At 44.4% G+C, this 21,474-nt stretch overlaps 1 protein-coding gene and 1 long non-coding RNA gene across 5 annotated transcripts in view; one reads left to right on the top strand and one right to left on the bottom strand.

Annotated features, from left to right (window-relative positions):
• Positions 1-1,354: 1,354 nt before the first annotated feature.
• Positions 1,355-17,056, bottom strand: parp11 (poly(ADP-ribose) polymerase family member 11). Of its 4 annotated transcripts, none has more exons than XM_002941795.3 (9): positions 16,844-17,056; positions 10,838-11,006; positions 8,513-8,642; positions 8,217-8,337; positions 6,097-6,172; positions 5,150-5,222; positions 4,941-5,071; positions 2,562-2,713; positions 1,355-1,767 (listed from the first exon to the last, which is right to left on the bottom strand). In XM_002941795.3, exons 3-9 carry the CDS (start codon positions 8,588-8,590, stop codon positions 1,454-1,456), a joined length of 945 nt encoding a protein of 314 aa, XP_002941841.1. In that variant the 5' UTR covers positions 8,591-8,642; positions 10,838-11,006; positions 16,844-17,056; the 3' UTR covers positions 1,355-1,453. The 4 variants fall into 4 exon arrangements, with proteins under 4 accessions (XP_002941841.1, XP_004912803.1, XP_004912804.1 ...); XM_004912746.4 differs by having other exon boundaries at positions 10,823-11,006; positions 16,775-16,980; XM_004912747.4 differs by having other exon boundaries at positions 10,823-11,006; positions 16,844-16,980.
• Positions 17,057-21,474, top strand: part of LOC116409686 — a 181,603-nt gene continuing 177,185 nt past the window's right edge. Inside the window, exon 1 of the long non-coding RNA XR_004221904.1 lies at positions 17,057-17,159. This is a non-coding gene — a long non-coding RNA (uncharacterized LOC116409686). The remainder of the gene's footprint in view (positions 17,160-21,474) is intronic.

Genomic DNA, 21,474 nt, shown 5'->3' with positions numbered 1-21,474 from the left:
ATCAGGTTTGTGGACTCAAACAGCCCTATGCTTCTGTAACATATCACCCCAATGTGGGGTTGGGCATTGGAAGACTGCGGTCTATACATAGGCCATTGCACGCCCATTTATCAGGCTTGATCCTTCCGGGGTCAATGTCCCGCTCTACAGTAGAGAGTTGGAGAAAGGTAACCAAACCCAGAGAGGGGTTCCCTTAACAGGTAAATATAATAATATAATTGCTAGGATAATGGTAGGTACTCCCCCCCCCCCCTCTTCATTTCTCTCACCTCTTTGGTTTCTGCTTTTTTTATTCTTCTTATATTCCAGTTTCTTTCTCTCCTCTATCTTCCACAATGTTGCCCTCTTATGTGGTTCCTGACCTCTTTCTCTCCGAGTTTCCTTTTCTGATTTATTTTATTCTTTTTATGTACTCTTTTCTCCTCTTCTTAATTCCCCCGTGTTTTACTAGTATCTCCTTCTGTACTACACTCTACACCTCACCCTGCTCTCCATGTTTCTTCTCTCACCCAATACCATACCAGTTCTCAGTCCCCCTTCCACTATACAATTACATTTCTAACCCTCTCTTCTTTCTACATGCTTAATACGGACCCTTCACCTTTACATTACAATGATGTATAAAGTGCTATTCTTGGTTTTCATTTTTTATTTGTGGTTTTTGAGTTACTTAGCTTTTTATTCAGCAGCTCTCTAGTTTTGAATGTCATCAGCTCTCTGGTTTATAGGGTCCAAATTATCCTAGCAACCAGGCATGGATTTAAAGAAGAGTCTGAAATATAAAAAGTTGAGGCCTAAACAGAAATAAGAGTAATAAATAGCAATAACAAAATTGTAGCCTTACAGGACATTTGGCTTTTTTAGATGTTGGGGTCAGTGAACCCCATTTAAAAGCTGGAAAGAGTCCAAAGTAGAAGGCAAATAATTCAAAAGCTATGCAAAAGAAAAAATGAAGGCCAATTGAAAAGTTGCTTGGAATTAGCCATTCTTTGATATACTAAAACTTAAAGGTGAACCACCCCTTTCATTTTGCCCTCTTCCTTTCCAATGCTCTCTAATTTTCTTCCCTACTGCTTTCCCTTCCATTTTTGTTCAATAACTGAAGCATTTTCCCCTGTCTGTTTCAGCAAACAAGTGAGCTACACAGGGGATGGGTTATGTTCCAATATACTCCTGCTTGGCCAGTCCCACTTCAGCCCCCTTGTTTGCCACTACTACAATACCAAAGAAGGTGCCCCCGTTTGCCAGTTTGACAATGATGCTTTAGGCAAAATGTATCTTCAGAGAAGATACAAACCATGTTATAACTGGTGAACCAGTCACCAACATATAATATTCAATAATATAATTGGGGCAGGGTGAGGGGAAGACTTTTATTTTCTCCTCCATGAAATGAAAAAGTCGAGTCACTGAAATGTTCACAATCCACTTGCTGGTGACAAGGTGGCTGTTGCTAAACGAATTGTATTATGTACTCGGGGTATATCTGAGTGGAGTCAAATATGACATAAATGCGGGGACAGAATGGGTCGTCGACACAGCTGTCATACAAGTTTAGCAAAGTGCCATCTTTCGAAGGAGGTCGAATGTACTTGGAGTTCCCGACTGCATAGTCCCCGACAAGTACTCTGGCCAGAAACATACATTTCCTTGACCACGTAGAACACTTGTTTAGGTCAATCCCATGGCTTTGCAGTGTATCTCCATGTTTTCCATTGTTTTTGCAAAACTGGCTAGATAACGATGCATCCCTTGCAAAATATGTCCCTGGAATAACAAAGCAGGCAATGTGTGTGATTCAATGATGGCATTCTAGAAACAAGCAAGCAAAAAAGACGTAAAGGTGACCTATTACCCTCTCATTAAAAAAGGTGGTCAGCTTGTGGGTGGATAGAGTACACTTTACTTTGAATGTTGGCAGGCTGGCACAAACTTGACCACCATCCTACATGTGCCTTAAGGTGACCATACACGCTAAAATCCGCTCACTTGGCGAGGTCGCCTAGCAAGCGGACCTTCTTCCGATATCCCCACCTATGGGTGGGTGATATCGGGCTAATTCTGGCTAATTTGGTTGTTTGGCCCCAGAGTTAAATTGAATTAGAACGACAGTTATAGATGTCCATCGGTTTGGGGACCGCATCAACGAGCCGATGCGGTCCCCGATCCAAACCTGCCCGATCGAGATCTGCCCGATTTCAGGCCACATATCGGTCAGGCATGCCCGTCGTTAGTGCCCATACACGGGCCGATAAGCTGCCGAATCGGTCTAAGGGACCGATATCAGCAGTTAGGATCGGCCCGTGTATGGCCACCTTTAGAGGGCACTTAATCACAGTCTAAGGCACAAAATGCATAAGGCTTTATATCATGATGATCCAGTTTTACGTTAATCTGCCAACATTCAAAGTAAAGTGTCCCGATACTGATGTCCAATACAGAGTAAGCTTCCAGGAGTGACGCACAATGGCGGAACCAAAGAAGCGAAAGTAAACTGCATATGTTAGAGACCACTGGAATGAAAATTTTATTTTTGTTGCTTCCTGTATAATATGGCCTACCTTTTCCATAGGCAGCAGCATGCATACCATTTATCCTCCAGTCAAAATTATGAATGCATATTGCCTCTACGAACGCTGTGTCAGTGCCATGAAACAGCATTTCTTCATTTATTTCAGAGGCTCCTTTTTTCTTTTTTAATTGGGCTTTCTTCCTGCGGCAAACAAAACAATACGTAGCATTATGACAGGACAAAAACAACCAAAAACACATGTTTAGTCTTAAAAAGGATCCACTTATAAGGTCCAAGCGGTGTGCAAGGGATTGACCCACATACAGAAGACCCACTTTGATAACTTGTAATGGTTGCTAGCCATGATTTGATAACCTAGAGAGCCCCCTGCACATAAAGGAAACTGGTTGACTTTAAAAAGTTTAAAGATGCAAGTTTGAAATGCCTATTTTGCCTTGCGAGCTGTAGGTCTGTGTGCAAAGGAGTGCAAACAGTTGAAAGTAGTGCAAAATACCCTAAGTATGCAGTTTGTTTAGTAAAATTGCACTGCAGTTGTAAGTGCAAATGAGCACAGCTAATTGGGTAGAGGAAGACAACAGTAAAAAAAAGATGCCTTGAAGTGTTCACTGCAGTTATCATACCTTTTTTTCATCAATGATCGATAGCCTTATTGCTGGATGGGTCTTTTACTGTGTGTCTGTTTGCATAGTCCATCATCATACTGTATGATCCCAACAAGAGAAAGTGGGTACTGGGTTAGTGTGCTTTTTCTAATGCACAATATTTATGTTCTCCCAATGCAAAATGATTAGGCATGGGCAACCAGAGAACCCCCCCACATGTCATTTAATTGTGACTCCAAGAGCCACAGATGTCAGGTTCAGCAGGATTTCTTGCAGGAAATAAGTCATCTTAGAATGAACTGAGGACTCCACATTATTTTTGTTTTTTCAGGCATAGTTGCATTAAGGATGTCTAGCAGAAGTAAAGAGGCTACTAATGGACTCCAACTCCAAAAAAAATCTATCTTTTACAGTATTTAGTATGAAAAGGTTATGGTAAGGTAAAAAACATATAAAATGTAGTAACCTGGAGGTTTTGGATTAGAGTATATACCATGGTGCTTTCCATCTTTAGGAATTTAGGACATCTTCCCAAACATCCGGCTGTTATGCAAGAAACCTTACGGTAAAACAATTTCAACTATTTACGGTTATTATGACCGCAGCTAAATGCATTATAGCTTAAGCATAGAAAATGGAACAAATTATAGTAGACTTCCTTAAGAATAATATTGATGGAATTATGGCCATGGAAAAGATGTCCAGTATCTTAACAGATTCCCACAAGAGGTTCCTAAAGATATGGGAGCCATGGCTCATATATAGATACAGAGCAGATTTTCTCTTCTCTCACTGTAAAACTGGGCCTAGAGAAATGCACACAGAGTACACTTACAAGGGGCCAGCAAGAAAAGACCAAAGCTTAGGTCCCCCCTCAGCTTGAGTTATGAAGACATGACCTGTCCGTTGTACATAGTTCTTTGTTTATGGTTTCCCTACTACAACTAATGCTTTACTGTTCTATGTTTGATATATCATATAATGGGTACTAGAGAGCTCCCCTTGAAGGAGAACCTCTAGCTCCCCAATGTACAGATATAGACTACCTGTTATATCAGGGGTCCCCAACCTTTCTTACTCGTGAGCCACAGTCAAATGTAAAAAGACTTGGAGAGCAACACAAGCACCATAAACGTTCATGGAGGAGCCAAATAAGGGCTGTGATTGGCTATTAGGGGCCTCTATGCACCCTATCGGCTTACAGGGGCTTTATTTGGTAGGAAATCTTGTTTTTATGCAACCAAAACTTGCCCCCAAGTCAGTAATTCAAAAATAACTCCCTGGTTTGGGGGCACTGAGAGCAACATCCAAGGGGTTGGGGAGCAACATGTTGCCCCCGAGCCACTGGTTGGGGATCACTGTGTTATATATTTTGGACACTCCTATATGGATATTACCAAGATACTATGCTATGTCTTGTTGTTCTGCTTTAACTTTATATGCTGATGACAAATGTAACACAGTCTGTTCGTTTTTCCCTGATTCAAATAAAAACGTATTGAAATAAAATACAATCTGTGCTTTGTTGTGAGTCTATAAATATAATGTACTGTTATCAGCCAAATCGGTTTCAAGCCTTACCGGTCTAATAACGCTATGACCTGTACCTCCCCCTACAATACTGCCCAGGCACTTTGTCTGAGGTACACAAGATGAGGCAAGCTCAAGTACCAGATCTGGATATTGAAGAAGGTGAGCAGCAGTTGCATATGGCTAGTGTGAGCAAAAATGGCATGGCAACATTGACAGAAGTTGTGTGGGGATATAGCTCCCCTTTAATTCTGGTTTAAGAAAAGCGATCTCACCTGCAGTAAAATTCCCACAAATCGAGGTTTTGAACCCTATGGACACTTTTAATGCAGTTTCTATCCAAGGTCTTTCCAAAGCGGTTGGCAACTTCACTATATTCATTAGAAATATTGAGCAATGGAACAAGCTGAAAATAAACATATATTTCATTTGTTTTACATTCGTACAGGAATGTGCCTCATTTATTTCAGAGACTGCCAATTACCTGATAGGGTTCTGAATCATTTACATGCTCCCAGTGTGATGGCAGTGGTATAGAACCGTTGTCACATATATAACTGTCAGAGAGAGAAAAAAAACACAGATTGCTTTGATGTTTATAACATGCCTCCTATATACTATTTGCCTATTCTGACTTCTGAACTCTTGCAAACTATCAATGCAGCAAAGTAACCACTTCAAAAATATAAAATACTGCATTGAGATTCAGAATAAAAACCCACTGCTTATTTACGTGAGCATCGACAGGAGGTGCCTCAGAGCCCTGTCCTTGCCAACTTAGGGCAGGCAGTAAGGACAGGGCCCCATTGTGGCTGCACCACCTTTTGCACCCCTGATTACAGCATGTTTTTGCACTTTTGCACAATATGTTCAGCTTTGAAAATAACCTCTATTCTGTTTGATTGAGAGCAGGCCAAGAATGATAAGACTGCTGACTTTAATAATGTTTGGAGCCTGCAATTTTCCAAGGAGTTTACTCCAAAGACTAAGGCCACACAGGGCTCCACAGGCTGAGAATCAGCCCCTGCGCTCCAAACAGCCTTTCCATGTGCCCAAAGACATTTTCAGCCCTGGTGCAGGCACATGGAGCAGTGCCAAAATCTGATTGGACCATGATTTTATAGCTTGGGTTTAAAATTATCTAATGAATAAAAGTTATATAAATAAAAACATTAGGAAATCAATGTGCCAGTTTTGGGGCGTTTGGGGTTTAAAGCCATACATGTAATTAGTTTGATCATAGAACTGTTCCTTGAAAGGTTTATCTATAGTAACCTGCTACTTGGGTACCTAGTTTAGAACAGGTATATACATGCCAAGCCATATATACAATGAACAAGGTTTCTGCTGTGCCACATTAAGAATCAGTGGTTACCTACTCAGGGTCATTTATTATGATTTTTTTCTTAGGAGAGGATCAGTTCTTTTTACCTGAATGCGGTGAGAGAAAATGGAGCTCTTTTGATTGGCCTTTTTTTCCCCGTACACAGATTGGTCTGGCTCATCTCTGCACAGGATGAAAAATAACTAATAAACACAAGTACCTTTTTCTACACCGTTATAAATAAAAGAAAAAAACCCATAAGCAGCTCAGTGTATTTGAAAACGCATGCCTTACAATTTCTGCGTGCAATAACAGTTATTTGGCTCTGAATGTAAATATCTTGGGGTAAAATGGGCACAATGTTTAATGTAAAGTAGCAACCTCTGAACATACGGTTGGACATACTGTACTTGGGAATGTTGTCCTAGCTCCTAGAGAACTTCTAAACTTCTAAGCTTAGCTTCATAGCAGCAGCAGCCCAAAGCTCACTGAGCATGTGCAGTGTCAATGGCACTCAACAGATAGCCTAACAAGATGGGAAGCTGCTGTGGTCATATTTAAGACGTGGATTGTTACATTTCTAGGGCCGTGGAACCTCTGGGCTGCAAACGATGATCTTTTTATGCTTCCAAAACTTGCCTGCTTTGAGGCCATGGGAAGCAACATCAAAGGGGTTTGTGGGCAACATGTTGTTCTGGAGCCACGGATTGGGGATCAAAATTTAGTATACAGTGAAATGAGACAATTTGCTTTTGCAAAATTGGTTTTGTAATTTTAACAGCTCTTATTGCTAGGGTCCAGTTTACCATAGCAATCAGGGTGTGCATTGAATGAGAGACTTACCGTATTTTCCGGCATATAAGACGACTGGGCGTATAAGACGACCCCCAACTATACGCCGGAAAATACGGCTTGTATGATAACAGGCAGAGGCAGGAAAGAAATTGCGGGGCTTCTTCGAGGGTACCCTCAAATCAGAAAGCCTGAAGGTCTGGCGGCACAGAGATACCCGGAGCTGCAGAGTATGTGTATCCCCGCCCCCCGCAACATCTCCCAGCGTAGCGCGTCTCCCAGCGTAGCGCGTCTCCCTGCGTAGCGCGTCTCCCTGCGTAGCGCGTCTCCCTGCGTAGCGCGTCTCCCTGCGTAGCGCGTCTCCCTGCGTAGCGCGTCTCCCATTGCTGTGGCAACGAAAATTCGATCGTGCAGGCAGCACCAGGAAGCAAGGTTCAGGTAAGTATCCGGCGTATAAGACGACCCCCGACTTTGGCACAGATTTTTCGGCGTTAAAAAGTCATCTTATACGCCACAAAATACGGTAAATCAATATGAGAGGGGCCTAATTAGAATTATAAGTAATAAAAAGGAACAACAACAATAAAATTTAAGCCAGACAGAGGAATAGTTTATTGTCACAGGATCTGTGACTCTATATTTGGTCTTTGCAAGGCAGATAATTAGATTATTAGTGAATTGATAACCCCCCTTGCTTAATGGGCTCCTGTTTACAAAACAGTCACAACAAAGGAAGAAGCAAGAGGGTTGTATGCTGCTAATCGAATTATCTAACTGGCAAGGACCAAAAATGGAGTGGTGTCACTTTTTCTGTCTTCCCTATTTAGCAATAGCCGAGTTAGAGATTACATGCTTTTAAAAATCCCATAGGAAATGCACAAAAAATGGTTGATATTTTGTAGTAAGCGCTAATCTTGCATTATCTGCTCCAAAATGACTAATATGTGTAAATACATTTAGAGAAATTAATTTTTGGGGAGTCACTAACCCTTACAGTACAACATATCGGAGAAATACCGGAAGTGTCCATTTGTTATGCAACCACCACTGATCAAAACTGCTACCCTTCTCTCTGGGCCAGAGCACTTTACCAGGTAATCCATGCAGCATTTTGGGATGGGTGCACTTAGACAGCTTCCAAAAACTGCTGTGAATGCAGTTAGGTTCATGTATACACTGTACGTTCATGTATCAAGTAGGTGGATTCTCTCCTTACTGAACTTTCAGGGAGCATTTTATTAATTTCACTGGTCTAACTGTCCATGCTAATCGCTAATGGTTGCTAGTAGCTATTATTCACCTATCTATGTCAATGTGATGCCATTGATTCAAATGGGTCTATTCAGTCTCCATATTCTGTTATCAAAATAAATGCATAAATCAAATGACAAAAAAAAACAAAATAAATGGGAATAAACACTAAATAAAGACTTACCTGTAAAACTGAGACTATAGTTAAACTTTGCAGTAGTAAAATTAAGCGATCCATGTGGATTCAGTTTATATAGCTGTTCAATTTGCTCACTGCTGACTGAACACTGTGTGCTAGAGCTGGTCTAAAAGATATTAATACACAGTGAGAAGAACATGAATATTGTTAATATACCCCTCCTAACTGCGGTATAAAAATTTTGGCCAGGCCCCTCCTTAGTCTAATAGTAACATTATATATGTAACCTGGTTTTTAGGCACATAGAGGGGCCTGGATATATTTAATAGTACTGGAATTACCTCAAACATATGCCACTTGCCACACTCTGCTAAATAAAACCAGCCCCACTGTGTATCGGATATGTCCATTTCCTCCATTGTTTCAGATTCCGTTTCTTCCAGTTTCCAGGACCCTGATCATAACTTGTTCCTGAAATGCAACACAAGAGAAAATGATAGTAATGTGGTCTGAGATCATGCAACATTTGTGTGTGTTTCTGTACGTCCAAATCTCAATGTCTGCACAAGTCCTCATTATACCCAGCCATTAGATTATAAAGCTACTAAAAAATGTGCCCAATGTGACAACAGCAGTACTCACTATGGTACCATACAATATTAACTGGTTATTCTTGTCCATAAAAGTTGTAGGCAATGAGGCTGTGAGACGGGCTTTTATTGGTGACTTTTTGACTTGGTAATGGATCCTCAAAGAGGCAAAGAAAAAGCATTAATATTTAGGGGGGGCCGACATGCATACCCCAACATCCTCTCACTTGTTTGTGACAGGCGGTCAGAAAGGGCTGGGGAGGGGACTACCATACAGCAGGCCCTGTGGCCTTGGGCCCCCCCTGGTGACTATAGGGTTTGCTGTGTGGTAGTTATGCCACTTCATTGCCTACCCAAGGCATACTGCCTGGGTCCCATAGCAAAGCACAAGATACCTGTAGCCCAAAAACCTCCTTAATGAACCTAGCTTACTATACTGAAGCAGTGCATCACTTCCTTACAATTATTATAATTATTAACATTTATTTATAAAGCGCCAACATATCCCGCAGCGCTGTACAATAAGTGGGTTTCATACACTGGACATACAGAGTAACATATAAAGCAATCAATAACCGATACAAGAAGTGAAGAGAGTCCTGCCCAAAAGAGCTTACAATCTACAAGAAGAAAGGGTTGAGACACAAGATGTGGGAATGGGCATGACCAGAGGAAAAATATGGAATGCTTCACGAATTTTTGCGTGTCATACTATACAGCAAATATCAGACCTGTATGTCTCTAATATAAAAAAGGGGGGATTAGAAGACATCAAAGGAGTTCTACAACAATGCACAAGGTTTAATTGTACAGGTCAGACAAATTCTTGCTTCTGCTGTTGTCAGCATGAGGAATATTCCTTGGTAGGCTCTATCCACTGGCCTACCCTAGGTGGTGGGCTTCTCTCTGTGTATTATGAAATGTATCTTCTATGGGTAATTTGCAAATCTTGTCACAAAGTTTAATTACATAAACATGCTTAACATAGTCACATAGTAAGTTAGGTTGAAAAATGACGTATGTCCATCACGTTCAACCATAGTGCCTATATATAACCTGCCTAACTGCCAGTTGATCCAGAGGAAGGCAAAAACCCCATCTGAAGCCTCTCTAATTTGCCGCAGAGGGGAAAAATTACTTCCTGACTCCAAGATGGCAATCGGACCAGTCCCTGGATCAACTTGTACTAAGAGCTATCTCCCCTACCCCTGTATTCCCTCACTTGTACTGAGAGCTATCCCCCATAACCCTGTATTCCCTCACTTGTACTGAGAGCTATCCCCCTACCCCCGTATTCCCTCACTTGTACTGAGAGCTATCTCCCCTACCCCCGTATTCCCTCACTTGTACTGAGAGCTATCCCCCCTACCCCTGTATTCCCTCACTTGTACTGACAGCTATCCCCCCTACCCCTGTATTCCCTCACTTGTACTGAGAGCTATCTCCCCTACCCCTGTATTCCCTCACTTGTACTGAGAGCTATCTCCCCTACCCCTGTATTCCCTCGCTTGTACTGAGAGCTATCTCCCCTACCCCTGTATTCCCTCACTTGTACTGAGAGCTATCCCCCTACCCCTGTATTCCCTCACTTGTACTGAGAGCTATCTCCCATAACCCTGTATTCCCTCACTTGTACTGAGAGCTATCTCCCCTACCCCTGTATTCCCTCACTTGTACTGAGAGCTATCTCCCCTACCCCTGTATTCCCTCACTTGTACTGAGAGCTATCTCCCCTACCCCTGTATTCCCTCACTTGTACTGAGAGCTATCTCCCATACCCCTGTATTCCCTCACTTGCTAAATACCCACCCAGCCCCTTAAAGCTATATAATGTTTTGGCCAGTATGACTGATTCGGGGAGGGAAAGTACGACTGATTCGGGGAGGGAAATAACCAGTGGGAACATATTTTGGAATCCTTTCCTTAGTTTTTAAAACATACAGCTTACAAAAACTAGAAGTCAACAAAGCATGTGTGGCCAGAAGTATTTTGACAGATAAGGTTATGTTTCAAGGAGTAATCATGACACATTTATTGAATTATAAAAATAATTCTACATACATAAAAGCTTCACACCTGGCGAAAGAGTTCCATTCATAGCCATGCTACATTTCTCATGCTCATCAGCAGAATCTTCTCTCTACATGCTCTGGTCACTAAATGCTTTGCCTCAAATCCCAAATGAACTGCTCCATTGTTACTGTTCTTATTCAACACAGGAAGGAAGAAGTCGTCCAAAGGTGAGCTGAATGTGGGAAGCACAAAAAGCAAATAAATGGGGAGATAATTGCCACTTACTTTTGACTATTATATTGTGAAAATATCATCTTCTAAAAAAGTAAACTGGTAGGGTGCCAGTTTGTTAGGCACCTCTCCCCATAAATATAATCACTAGCAGTTGTCAATCATATATTGCCTGCCCTGCCTCTATGCCTCCAGCATAGAGGTGGGGCAGGCAATATATGATTGACAGCTCAGATTTTTAATAACAATTACTTTAACTTTCAATTCAGCGATTTTGGGGTGATACAAAGCTTTGCCTTAATAACAGTACCCACAAAATGAACCTTTAACTTTTATACGATATAGAAATTGATATTCTTGACTCAAGGGATGAAAACATAATTTTGCCTCTTTATAGGTCCCTGGTAAGGCCTCACCTTGAGTATGGGGGGCAGTTTTGGGCTCCAGTCCTTAAGAAGGATATTAATGAGCTGGAGAGAGTGCAGAGACTGCAACTAAACTGGGAAAGGGGATGGAAGGGTTAAACTATGAGGTTAGACTGTCAGGATTGGGGTTGTCTTCTCTGGAAAAGAGGCGCTTGCGAGGGGACATGATTACTCTGTACAAGTACATTAGAGGGGATTATAGGCAGATAGGGGGGGGTTCTTTTTTCCCATTAAAACAATCAGCGCACCAGAGGCCCCCCCTTTAGATTAGAGGAACGGAGCTTCCATTTGAAGCAGCGTAGGGGGTTCCTCACGGGGAGGGCAGTGAGGTTGGGGAATGCCCTTCCTAGTGATGCTGTAATGGCAGATTCTGTTAGTGCCTATAAGAGGGGCCTGGATGGGTTCTTGAACAAGCACAGTACCCAAGGCTATTGTGATACTAATATCTACAGTTAGTATTAGTGTTTGTATATATAGTTTATGTATGTGAGTGTATAGATTGGTAAGTATAGGCTGTGGGTGCTGGGTTTACTTGGAAGGGTTGAACTTGATGGACTCTGGTCTTTTTTCAACCCTATGTAACTATTCTGAGATGATTTGCAATGAGTCTCCATTTTTTATTACAGAAGTTCTCAAAAGTTTTTTTTAGGTTTTCTTCATCTACTTTTAGGTCCCCTGCAGTGATTATAAGAGCGTACCAGAGACACTGGGCTAGTGATTCTGTTTGTTGAAAACTGCACAGGCCCATGGAACCTCTGAAGGAGTGTCATGTCTCCATGCAGGGTCGGACTGAGGGGTGAAGGGCCCATCGGGGCTCCCGCCCCAGGGGCCCTGCAGGTGTCCCCTACCCCCCCCCCGACCTATCAATCCCCTCACATACAGACCCACACTGACCTATCTATCCACTCACATACAGACCCACACTGACCTATCTATCCCCTCACATACAGACCCACACTGACCCATCTATCCACTCACATACAGACCCACACTGACCTATCTATCCCCTCACATACAGACCCACACTGACCCATCTATCCACTCACATACAGACCCACACTGACCTATCTATCCACTCCCATACAGACCCACACTGACCCATCTATCCACTCACATACAGACCCACACTGACCTACAGTGGAGGAAATAATTATTTGACCCCTCACTGATTTTGTAAGTTTGTCCAATGACAAAGAAATGAAAAGTCTCAGAACAGTATCATTTCAATGGTAGGTTTATTTTAACAGTGGCAGATAGCACATCAAAAGGAAAATCGAAAAAATAACTTTAAATAAAAGATAGCAACTGATTTGCATTTCATTGAGTGAAATAAGTTTTTGAACCCCTACCAACCATTAAGAGTTCTGGCTCCCACAGAGTGGTTAGACACTTCTACTCAATTAGTCAACCTCATTAAGGACACCTGTCTTAACTAGTCACCTGTATAAAAGACACCTGTCCACAGAATCAATCAATCAAGCAGACTCCAAACTCTCCAACATGGGAAAGACCAAAGAGCTGTCCAAGGATGTCAGAGACAAAATTGTAGACCTGCACAAGGCTGGAATGGGCTACAAAACCATTAGCAAGAAGCTGGGAGAGAAGGTGACAACTGTTGGTGCGATTGTTCGAAAATGGAAGGAGCACAAAATGACCATCAATCGACCTCGCTCTGGGGCTCCACGCAAGATCTCACCTCGTGGGGTGTCAATGATTCTGAGAAAGGTGAAAAAGCATCCTAGAACTACACGGGAGGAGTTAGTTAATGACCTCAAATTAGCAGGGACCACAGTCACCAAGAAAACCATTGGAAACACATTACACCGCAATGGATTAAAATCCTGCAGGGCTCGCAAGGTCCCCCTGCTCAAGAAGGCACATGTGCAGGCCCGTCTGAAGTTTGCCAATGAACACCTGAATGATTCTGTGAGTGACTGGGAGAAGGTGCTGTGGTCTGATGAGACCAAAATAGAGCTCTTTGGCATTAACTCAACTCGCTGTGTTTGGAGGAAGAAAAATGCTGCCTATGACCCCCAAAACACCGTCCCCACCGTCAAGCATGGGGGTGGAAACATTTTGCTTTGGGGGTGTTTTTCTGCTAAGGGCACAGGACAACTTATTCGCATTAACGGGAAAATGGACGGAGCCATGTATCGTGAAATCCTGAACAACAACCTCTTTCCCTCTGCCAGGAAACTGAAAATGGGTCGTGGATGGGTGTTCCAGCACGACAATGACCCAAAACATACAGCAAAGGCAACAAAGGAGTGGCTCAAGAAGAAGCACATTAAGGTCATGGAGTGGCCTAGTCAGTCTCCGGACCTTAATCCAATAGAAAACCTATGGAGGGAGCTCAAGCTCAGAGTTGCACAGAGACAGCCTCGAAACCTTAGGGATTTAGAGATGATCTGCAAAGAGGAGTGGACCAACATTCCTCCTAAAATGTGCGCAAACTTGGTCATCAATTACAAGAAACGTTTGACCTCTGTGCTTGCAAACAAGGGTTTTTCCACTAAGTATTAAGTCTTTTTTTGTTAGAGGGTTCAAAAACTTATTTCACTCAATGAAATGCAAATCAGTTGCTATCTTTTATTTAAAGTTATTTTTTCGATTTTCCTTTTGATGTGCTATCTGCCACTGTTAAAATAAACCTACCATTGAAATGATACTGTTCTGAGACTTTTCATTTCTTTGTCATTGGACAAACTTACAAAATCAGTGAGGGGTCAAATAATTATTTCCTCCACTGTATCTATCCACTCCCATACAGACCCACACTGACCTATCTATCCACTCACATACAGACCCATACTGACCTATCTATCCACTCACATACAGACCCATACTGACCTATCTATCCACTCCCATACAGACCCACACTGACCTATCCATCCACTCACATACAGACCCACACTGACCTATCTATCCCCTCCCATACAGACCCACACTGACCTATCTATCCACTCACATACAGACCCATACTGACCTATCTATCCACTCACATACAGACCCACACTGACCTATCTATCCACTCCCATACAGACCCACACTGACCTATCTATCCACTCACATACAGACCCACACTGACCCATCTATCCCCTCCCATACAGACCCACACTGACCTATCTATCCACTCACATACAGACCCACACTGACCTATCTATCCACTCACATACAGACCCACACTGACCCATCTATCCCCTCCCATACAGACCCACACTGACCTATCTATCCCCTCCCATACAGACCCACACTGACCTATCTATCCCCTCCCATACAGACCCACACTGACCTATCTATCCCCTCCCATACAGACCCACACTGACCTATCTATCCCCTCCCATACAGACCCACACTGACCTATCTATCCCCTCCCATACAGACCCACACTGACCTATCTATCCCCTCCCATACAGACCCACACTGACCTATCTATCCCCTCCCATACAGACCCACACTGACCTATCTATCCCCTCCCATACAGACCCACACTGACCTATCTATCCCCTCCCATACAGACCCACACTGACCTATCTATCCCCTCCCATACAGACCCACACTGACCTATCTATCCCCTCCCATACAGACCCACACTGACCTATCTATCCCCTCCCATACAGACCCACACTGACCTATCTATCCCCTCCCATACAGACCCACACTGACCTATCTATCCCTCCATACAGACCCACACTGACCTATCTATCCACTCACATACAGACCCACACTGACCTATCTATCCACTCACATACAGACCCATACTGACCTATCTATCCACTCACATACAGACCCATACTGACCTATCTATCCCCTCCCATACAGACCCACACTGACCTATCTATCCCCTCCCATACAGACCCACACTGACCTATCTATACACTCACATACAGACCCACACTGACCTATCTATCCACTCACATACAGACCCACACTGACCTATCCACTCACATACAGACACATACTGACCTATCTATCCACTCACATACAGACCCATACTGACCTATCTATCCACTCACATACAGACCCATACTGACCCATCTATCCACTCACATACAGACCCACACTGACCCATCTATCCACTCACATACAGACCCACACTGACCCATCTATCCACTCACATACAGACACATACTGACCTATCTATCCCCTCCCATACAGACCCATACTGACCTATCTATCCACTCACATACAGACCCATACTGACCTATCTATCCACTCACATACAGACCCACACTGACCTATCTATCCCCTCCCATACAGACCCACACTGACCTATCTATCCACTCACATACAGACCCACACTGACCTATCCATCCACTCACATACAGACACATACTGACCTATCCACTCACATACAGACCCATACTGACCCATCTATCCACTCACATACAGACCCACACTGACCTATCTATCCACTCACATACAGACCCATACTGACCTATCTATCCCCTCACATACATAACTATATATACAAACATTAATACTAACTGTAGGTATTAGTATCACAATAGCCTTGGATACTATGCTTGTTCAAGAACCCATCCAGGCCCCTCTTATAGGCACTAACAGAATCTGCCATTACCCCATCACTAGGAAGGGCATTCCCCAACCTCACTGCCCTCCCCGTGAGGAACCCCCTACGCTGCTTCAAATGGAAGCTCCTTTCCTCTAATCTAAAGGGGGGACCTCTGGTGCGCTGATTGTTTTTATGGGAAAAAAGAACCCCCCCATCTGCCTATAATCCCCTCTAATGTACTTGTACAGAGTAATCATGTCCCCTCGCAAGCGCCTCTTTTCCAGAGAAAACAACCCCAACCCTGACAGTCTAACCTCATAGTTTAACCCTTCCATCCCCTTTACCAGTTTAGTTGCAGTCTCTGCACTCTCTCCAGCTCATTAATATCCTTCTTAAGGACTGGAGCCCAAAACTGCCCCCATACTCAAGGTGAGGCCTTACCAGGGACCTATAAAGCGGCAAAATTATGTTCTCATCCCTTGAGTCAATGCCCTTTTTATACAAGACAGCACTTTATTTGCTTTAGTAGCCACAGAATGACACTGCCTGGAATTAGACAACTTGTTATCAACAAAAACCCCCAGATCCTTCTCCATTAAGGATACCCCCAACACACTACCATTCAGTAGATAGTTCACGTTTATATTATTTCTACCAAAATGCATAACTTTGCACTTGTCCACATTGGACCTCATTTCCCAGTTTGCTGCCCAGTTTCCCAATTGAGCTCAGACTAGCCCAGGTGCTACCATACAGAATGGCTGGGCTGCTTTACATTAAACATCCCGTCTCTAAAATACCACACACAAATGCTCCCCCCATTCTTACAGGCACAACGTATCATTTCTTCACGGACGGTTGCCTTGGCAACTCTCGGCCCTTTCCCTCTCCGCGTACCTAAGTCTTAAAGCTCTGACTTCCGGCTCAGCTTCGAAGCTTCCGGCCTCTCACTCAGCTGGCGGACCCAAACACTGCGGAGGAAGCGAAACTTTCCCCCCCGACGAGAGAAGGGGCGGGGCTTGCGACGTCGAAGGAGAGGCGGGGTTTTAGAGTGAGTAAGACACGTCAGTGGGCGGGTCCCGAACTCTATGCTCTGCCAATCTGGACCAAGCGGAGTAGTTTGTAAACAAGTTGTGTGAATGGATTGCGTGTCTGCAGCCTGTCTGCCCCTGGCTCCTCACTCACTGCCCTGTACCTCCAGCAATAGGCAAGGGTAAGTGCTGCCCATCCTTTGGAATGTGTGGGGTGGGGGAAGAAGGGGGAGAGGTGCCCCCCATAGCTGCAAAGCTCCCCTTTTTTCACTCTTATGCTGGCACAGGGGTTTTAAAGGGGAACTCCACCCCACAAACTGCTTGTTTTTTTTATTTTTTTTCATAATGAAAGAAAAGGCAGCTTTTCTATGCTCCATGCTTGTAATGTAAAGTGCAAATGTAATTAGTGTTGATCTGTCTGGCTCTTAATATTACCTGCACTGCTGGTTGTGACCCCCTGAAATGCAACAGAAGCCGCTGCATTGCTTCACAAGTCAGAATCAAGGGGGACAGAAAGGGTTAAACGATGGCCAGAATCAAGGGGGACAGAAAGGGTTAAACGATGGCCAGAATCAAGGGGGACAGAAAGGGTTAAACGGTGGCCAGAATCAAGGGGGACAGAAAGGGTTAAACGGTGGCCAGAATCAAGGGGGACAGAAAGGGTTAAACGGTGGCCAGAATCAAGGGGGACGGAAAGGGTTAAACGATGGCCAGAATCAAGGGGGACGGAAAGGGTTAAACGATGGCCAGAATCAAGGGGGACGGAAAGGGTTAAGCGATGGCCAGAATCAAGGGGGACAGAAAAGGGTTAAACGATGGCCAGAATCAAGGGGGACAGAAAGGGTTAAACGGTGGCCAGAATCAAGGGGGACAGAAAGGGTTAAACGGTGGCCAGAATCAAGGGGGACAGAAAGGGTTAAACGATGGCCAGAATCAAGGGGGACAGAAAGGGTTAAACAGTGGCCAGAATCAAGGGGGACAGAAAGGGTTAAACGATGGCCAGACTCAAGGGGGACAGAAAGGGTTAAACGATGGCCAGAATCGAGGGGGACAGAAAGGGTTAAACGATGGCCAGAATCAAGGGGGACAGAAAGGGTTAAACGATGGCCAGAATCAAGGGGGACAGAAAGGGTTAAACGATGGCCAGAATCAAGGGGGACAGAAAGGGTTAAACGGTGGCCAGAATCAAGGGGGACAGAAAGGGTTAAACGATGGCCAGAATCAAGGGGGACAGAAAGGGTTAACGATGGCCAGAATCAAGGGGGACAGAAAAGGGTTAAACGGTGGCCAGAATCAAGGGGGACAGAAAGGGTTAAACGATGGCCAGAATCAAGGGGGACAGAAAGGGTTAAACGATGGCCAGAATCAAGGGGGACAGAAAGGGTTAAACGATGGCCAGAATCAAGGGGGACAGAAAAGGGTTAAACAGTGGCCAGAATCAAGGGGGACAGAAAGGGTTAAACGATGGCCAGAATCAAGGGGGACAGAAAGGGTTAAACGATGGCCAGAATCAAGGGGGACAGAAAGGGTTAAACGATGGCCAGAATCAAGGGGGACAGAAAGGGTTAAACGATGGCCAGAATCAAGGGGGACAGAAAGGGTTAAACGATGGCCAGAATCAAGGGGGACAGAAAGGGTTAAACGATGGCCATAGCATTTCCAAATAACCTTGAAACCAGTGGAAGTTTTAATACACATACATTGGCTTGGTTACGTTAGGCAGAAATGAGGGTTTGGGGGTATCTCAGTCCTGGGTAAATGACATTTAACCCCTGTGTTGCTGGGACTGCAGAATAGTATTTGAGTCCTGGGACTTGTACCGTTCCACTGATGGGCGCTGACTACCCCAGGCAAATCCATATCCCAGTCTTGGGCAAGGACTTTAACCCTTTCAGGGCAGGGCATTTACAAATTTATGGCTGTGCGAAAACTAAAGAAAGAACACTCTTCTTTGGGGACACTAACTTTAACCCTTTCCCTGTGACAGTCTGAAGTGATTGTAAACATTTATTGCACTTTGGGGTATTATCCTTTATATCTATAGTGCCAATATGTTACCCGGTGCTTTAGAGATACTATACAACATTCCCATCAGTCCCTGCCCCAGTGGAGCTTACAATCTAAGGTCCCTATCACATTCCCATCAGTCCCTGCCCCAGTGAGCTTACAATCTAAGGTCCCTATCACATTCCCATCAGTCCCTGCCCCAGTGAGCTTACAATCTAAGGTCCCTATCCCATTCCCATCAGTCCCTGCCCCAGTGAGCTTACAATCTAAGGTCCCTATCCCATTCCCATCAGTCCCTGCCCCAGTGGAGCTTACAATCTAAGGTCCCTATCACATTCCCATCAGCCCCTGCCCCAGTGAGCTTACAATCTAAGGTCCCTATCACATTCCCATCAGCCCCTGCCCCAGTGAGCTTACAATCTAAGGTCCCTATAACATTCCCATCAGTCCCTGCCCCAGTGGAGCTTACAATCTAAGGTCCCTATCACATTCCCATCAGTCCCTGCCCCAGTGAGCTTACAATCTAAGGTCCCTATCACATTCCCATCAGTCCCTGCCCCAGTGAGCTTACAATCTAAGGTCCCTATCACATTCCCATCAGCCCCTGCCCCAGTGAGCTTACAATCTAAGGTCCCTATCACATTCCCATCAGCCCCTGCCCCAGTGAGCTTACAATCTAAGGTCCCTATAACATTCTCATCAGTCCCTGCCCCAGTGGAGCTTACAATCTAAGGTCCCTATCACATTCCCATCAGTCCCTGCCCCAGTGAGCTTACAATCTAAGGTCCCTATCACATTCCCATCAGTCCCTGCCCCAGTGGAGCTTACAATCTAAGGTCCCTATCACATTCCCATCAGTCCCTGCCCCAGTGAGCTTACAATCTAAGGTCCCTATCACATTCCCATCAGTCCCTGCCCCAGTGAGCTTACAATCTAAGGTCCCTATCACATTCCCATCAGTCCCTGTCCCAGTGAGCTTACAATCTAAGGTCCCTATCACATTCCCATCAGTCCCTGCCCCAGTGAGCTTACACTCTAAGGTCCCTATCACATTCCCATCAGTCCCTGCCCCAGTGAGCTTACAATCTAAGGTCCCTATCACATTCCCATCAGTCCCTGCCCCAGTGAGCTTACAATCTAAGGCCCCTATCCCATTCCCATCAGTCCCTGCCCCAGTGGAGCTTACAATCTAAGGTCCCTATCACATTCCCATCAGTCCCTGCCCAGTGAGCTTACAATCTAAGGTCCCTATCCCATTCCCATCAGTCCTGCCCCAGTGAGCTTACAATCTAAGGTCCCTATCCCATTCCCATCAGTCCCTGCCCCAGTGAGCTTACAATCTAAGGCCCCTATCACATTCCCATCAGTCCCTGCCCCAGTGGAGCTTACAATCTAAGGCCCCTATCACATTCCCATCAGTCCCTGCCCCAGTGAGCTTACAATCTAAGGTCTCTATCACATTCCCATCAGTCCCTGCCCCAGTGGAGCTTACAATCTAAGGTCCCTATCACATTCCCATCAGTCCCTGCCCCAGTGAGCTTACAATCTAAGGTACCTATCCCATTCCCATCAGTCCCTGACAGACCCGTTATTCGTGCCCATACACGGGCAGATAAGCTGCCAAATCGGTCTAAAGGACTGATATCGGTAGCTAAAATTGGCCCGTGTATGGCCACCTAAACAAACATCTAAGGTGCCTATACAGGCATTGGTTTTAACCCTTGCAGTTCTGTGTGGGAATCAACTCAGTGATGTGCAGAAAAGTACCAGTATCTTGGACCTGCAGACATCATGTAATCTTTGCATAGAGGAGATTTTTCAGCAGGATCGTCCAATCAGTGCCGTTGTTAAAAGATTTCCTCATTAGATGTTCAGTTTGGTATGGGAAGTCGTGTGCAAAGGGACTTGATAGAATATTCAGTGTGCTGTGCTATGCACGAAAAAGGCATTGTGCCTATGTGTTCTTGTGCCTGGCATGAATGCACCCATTGCACACAAGGTGCCGCATACTGAGGCACAAGGGAGTGTACCTACCCCCATTCATGGGGCATTAATTACACCTATTCACTCACTGACGCCGTCTGACGTGCCTCGGTTTGCACGTCATTTCCCAAAGCAGCTGCTAATTTGTGGGCACTTTGGGGAATTGTGCACAGGTCTCAGCGAGCTATGTAGTGGGTGCCCGTAATGATAATGGAATTTCTGGACAAAAAACTGCATTGTGGTTAAAATTTGACACTGAATTTTGCACTTGCTTCATAATGATCCCTACTGAGTATAACCCCTGCACTGTTGCATTGCGTGCAGTTTGATTTCTTTACTGTAGTGATGCCCAGGTTGAGAATTTTCTGTTCCCACACTGGGAGTTAACTTGCCCTTTATCATTGACAGTTTGATGCAACCAAGTGGTTTTGTCACTGGAGAGGCAAGGGAGGCAGTAGGGGTAGCAAGTAGGGTTGCCACCTAATATTTAACTGGCCTAGCGAGTAA

This window comes from Xenopus tropicalis, chromosome 3 (genome assembly GCF_000004195.4).
Source record: "Xenopus tropicalis strain Nigerian chromosome 3, UCB_Xtro_10.0, whole genome shotgun sequence".
NCBI classification, from domain to species: domain Eukaryota; kingdom Metazoa; phylum Chordata; class Amphibia; order Anura; family Pipidae; genus Xenopus; species Xenopus tropicalis.
Note: the sequence above shows the minus strand (reverse complement) of the source record. Positions and strands in the feature narration are given on the sequence as shown.

Bases quoted from the DNA above. Each gene is read 5' to 3' on its own strand.
- parp11 (XM_002941795.3), bottom strand. From the start codon at position 8,590: ATGGAGGAAATGGACATATCCGATACACAGTGGGGCTGGTTTTATTTA. The intron at 8,338-8,512 runs GTAATTCCAGTA...AATATCTTTTAG, and splicing joins GCAAGTGGCATATGTTTGAG to ACCAGCTCTAGCACACAGTG. The intron at 1,768-2,561 runs GTAGGCCATATT...TTGTTATTCCAG, and splicing joins TGCTGCTGCCTATGGAAAAG to GGACATATTTTGCAAGGGAT.